Genomic DNA, 2707 nt, shown 5'->3' with positions numbered 1-2707 from the left:
CTTCTCTCCAACGTGCATATTGGCTCACCGACACTGTAGCCGTTGCCGTTTGATGATGCCTGCGGAGGTGGCTCTGCAGTGCACTTCTGGAACCGTGGTCTCAGATGGTACCTGTTGCGCATGTAGACCACACCACTCGATGACTTGACAGTGTATGATCGATGAGGTCCCACATCCAGAACTGTTGCTGCAGCCCATCTTCCATTCAGCCAAAACCAAACTGCGTCACCAGTCTTGAGTGGTTGTAGCAGAGCTCTGTGCTGGTCTCCATGACGACGCTGCTGGTTCTGGCGCCTCTGTAGCTGCTTTTGATACTGGTTGTGTGGATACCGCGGTCGTAGCAGTTGCGGGTGAACTGGCAGAAGTGTTCTCACCCTACGGCCCATCAGCACCTCCGGTGGCGATGAAAGGTCATTCCTGGGGGATGATCGGTAGTCTAGAAGCACTCCAAAGAGATCCTGACCGTCTTGTGCAGCCTTACGAATGGATGCTTTGATTGTCTGTACACATCTCTCCACTTGCCCATTGGAGCGGGGGTAAAGTGGCAATGATGGGTTGTGGCGGACGTCCCATTCCTTGTTGAAGGTCGTGAATTCCAAGGAGTCAAATCGTGGACCCTGATCTGTGATGATCTCTTCAGGTATCCCAAACCGAGCATAGATCTCCTTCAGGGTGTTCACCACTGCTGCTGCTGTGGTCGAGACCATCTTCTTGAGTTCAATGTACTTCGAATAGTAGTCAATGACGAACAAGTAGTTTGTCCCTCCAAGGTGGAAAAAGTCCATTCCCAGCTTCTGCCAAGGTAGATTTGGCAGCTCTCGGTGAAGAAGGGGTTCATGAGGGTTAGCTCTCTGATTCTCCTGGCATGTGGTGCAGTTTTTTACCAACGCTTCAGTGTCTGCGTTCATGGTAGGCCAGTACAGAGCCTCTCTTGCCTTACTCTTGCAAGTTACTATCCCTCGATGACCAAGATGAGGCTTCGTCAGTGCATCTGCTCTGCATGCAGCGGGCAGGACAAGGCGGTTGCCTCTGCACAGTAGACCATCTGTGAAGTGGAGCTCCTCTTCGCAGTGCCAGAACTCCAGTGCCTCTGGACTCATGCCGCTGGAGCGCTCGGGCCATCCATCTTTGATGTACTGAAGCACACGCTGAAGTACGGTGTCTATGGCAGTCGCCTCCTTTATTTGTTGGAGCTTGCAAGAAGACGCTTGAACGACTAGGCAAACTGAAGCTGCCGACGTCTCAATTTCAGCCGTGTCCACCTCTTCTGTTATAAGTGGTGCTCTGGAAAGGGCGTCTGCTACTAGCAGCTGCTTGCCTGGAACGTAGGTTAGATGTACATCATAATGCTGGAGCCTCAGGAGCAGGCGCTGCAGTCTTGGGGATATTGTATCGTACTGCTTTGTCGAAAGTTCGATTGGCGGTTTGTGATCGGTCTGCACCCGTCCTGGCGCCCGGACACATAGTAGTGAAAGTGTTCCAAGGCGAAAACCACTGCCAAAAGCTCCTTCTTAATTTGTGCATATCGGCGCTGCGACTCAGACAATCTGGCTAATGCATACGAGACTGGACGTTCGTTTTGCAGAAGGACCGCTTCCTGTCCGTATGAGCTCGCATCTACGGACAGCACCCTTCGTCTCTTTTGCATCGAAGAAACGCAGAACTGGTGCCGATACCAGCAAGCCCTTCACGTTGTTGCATCCCAGATCCATGCAGTCTCTTGCTTCAGAAGTTGTCGTAGTGGATAGGTTTCATGCGCCAAGTTGGGTACAGACTTTGTGAGGTACGTGACTATACCCAAGAAGCGTAGCAACTCTTGCTTGCTGGTGGTACTGGGGAATGCAGCGATTGCATCCAGCTTGCGAAGCTCTGGAGCGATACCTTTTTCCGACAGTTCCTGTCCCACATAGAGCGCCTTGGGAACCGCAAGCTCTAACTTTTGCCTGTTGAGCTTCAGGTTGACTTTGCGGGCTATTTCGAGCACTCGTCTGAGCTGGTCACAATGGTCCTCCGCGCTGCTTGCTGGAAGGAGAAGATTTACGAAGTAGGGATTAATGTCCTCTTCATTTTCGAACAGCTTGTCCATTGTGCGCTGAAACTCCTCCGGTGCACAGTTGACACCAAACGGCATAACCAAGAAATGGTATCTGCCATACGGTGTTGCAAAGGGGCACAATTTCGAGCTCTCTTCGTCCAGCTGCAGGTGGTGGAAAGCATGCGAAACGTCGAGCAGCGTGAAGACCTTGGCATTCTGTAGCCCGGCAAGGAGGGTCTCCTCTGTTGGAATCTGGTAGTGCGAACACATGATGTCTTCATTCAGCTTCCGTGAGTCCAGACATAGTCAGATGGAGCCGTCTCGCTTCATGACAATGACGATGGGGCTGACGTAACTTGTGGGCTCAGTCACTTTCATGATCACCTTTTCTTTTTCCATTCTCTTCAGTTCTGCTTTCACTTTATCCTCCAATGCTTTGGGTATTTTCCTAGATGCTGAGACACTTGGCTGAGGATTTTCACGCAGTACAATCTTGTGAAGACCAGGGAGTCTGCCGGTGCCTGTGAACACATCTGGGTACTGGTCAATGATGCTTTGTGCTGCTTCTGGCCGGCTTACTGTTGCATGATTATTGCTGTCCCTTGTGCCTTCTACCATCACTGTGTTGACGCGAGGCACTCGCTGAACTAAGTTGTACTGTTTGCATGCTCC

At 51.5% G+C, this 2707-nt stretch overlaps 1 protein-coding gene across 1 annotated transcript; it reads right to left on the bottom strand.

Annotated features, from left to right (window-relative positions):
• Positions 1-1687: 1687 nt before the first annotated feature.
• Positions 1688-2086, bottom strand: LOC120850231. The gene has a single exon (XM_040222678.1). It carries the CDS (start codon positions 2084-2086, stop codon positions 1688-1690), a length of 399 nt encoding a protein of 132 aa, XP_040078612.1.
• Between the last annotated feature and the right edge of the window lie 621 nt (positions 2087-2707).

Source organism: Ixodes scapularis, unplaced genomic scaffold, assembly GCF_016920785.2.
Source record: "Ixodes scapularis isolate PalLabHiFi unplaced genomic scaffold, ASM1692078v2 PGA_scaffold2__306_contigs__length_199485367, whole genome shotgun sequence".
Taxonomy (NCBI): domain Eukaryota; kingdom Metazoa; phylum Arthropoda; class Arachnida; order Ixodida; family Ixodidae; genus Ixodes; species Ixodes scapularis.
The sequence above is the reverse complement of the archived record's forward strand: the minus strand, read 5'-3'. Positions and strand labels throughout refer to the sequence as shown.

Coding starts and splice junctions, on each gene's coding strand:
- LOC120850231 (XM_040222678.1), bottom strand. CDS start 2,086: ATGGACAAGCTGTTCGAAAATGAAGAGGACATTAATCCCTACTTCGTA.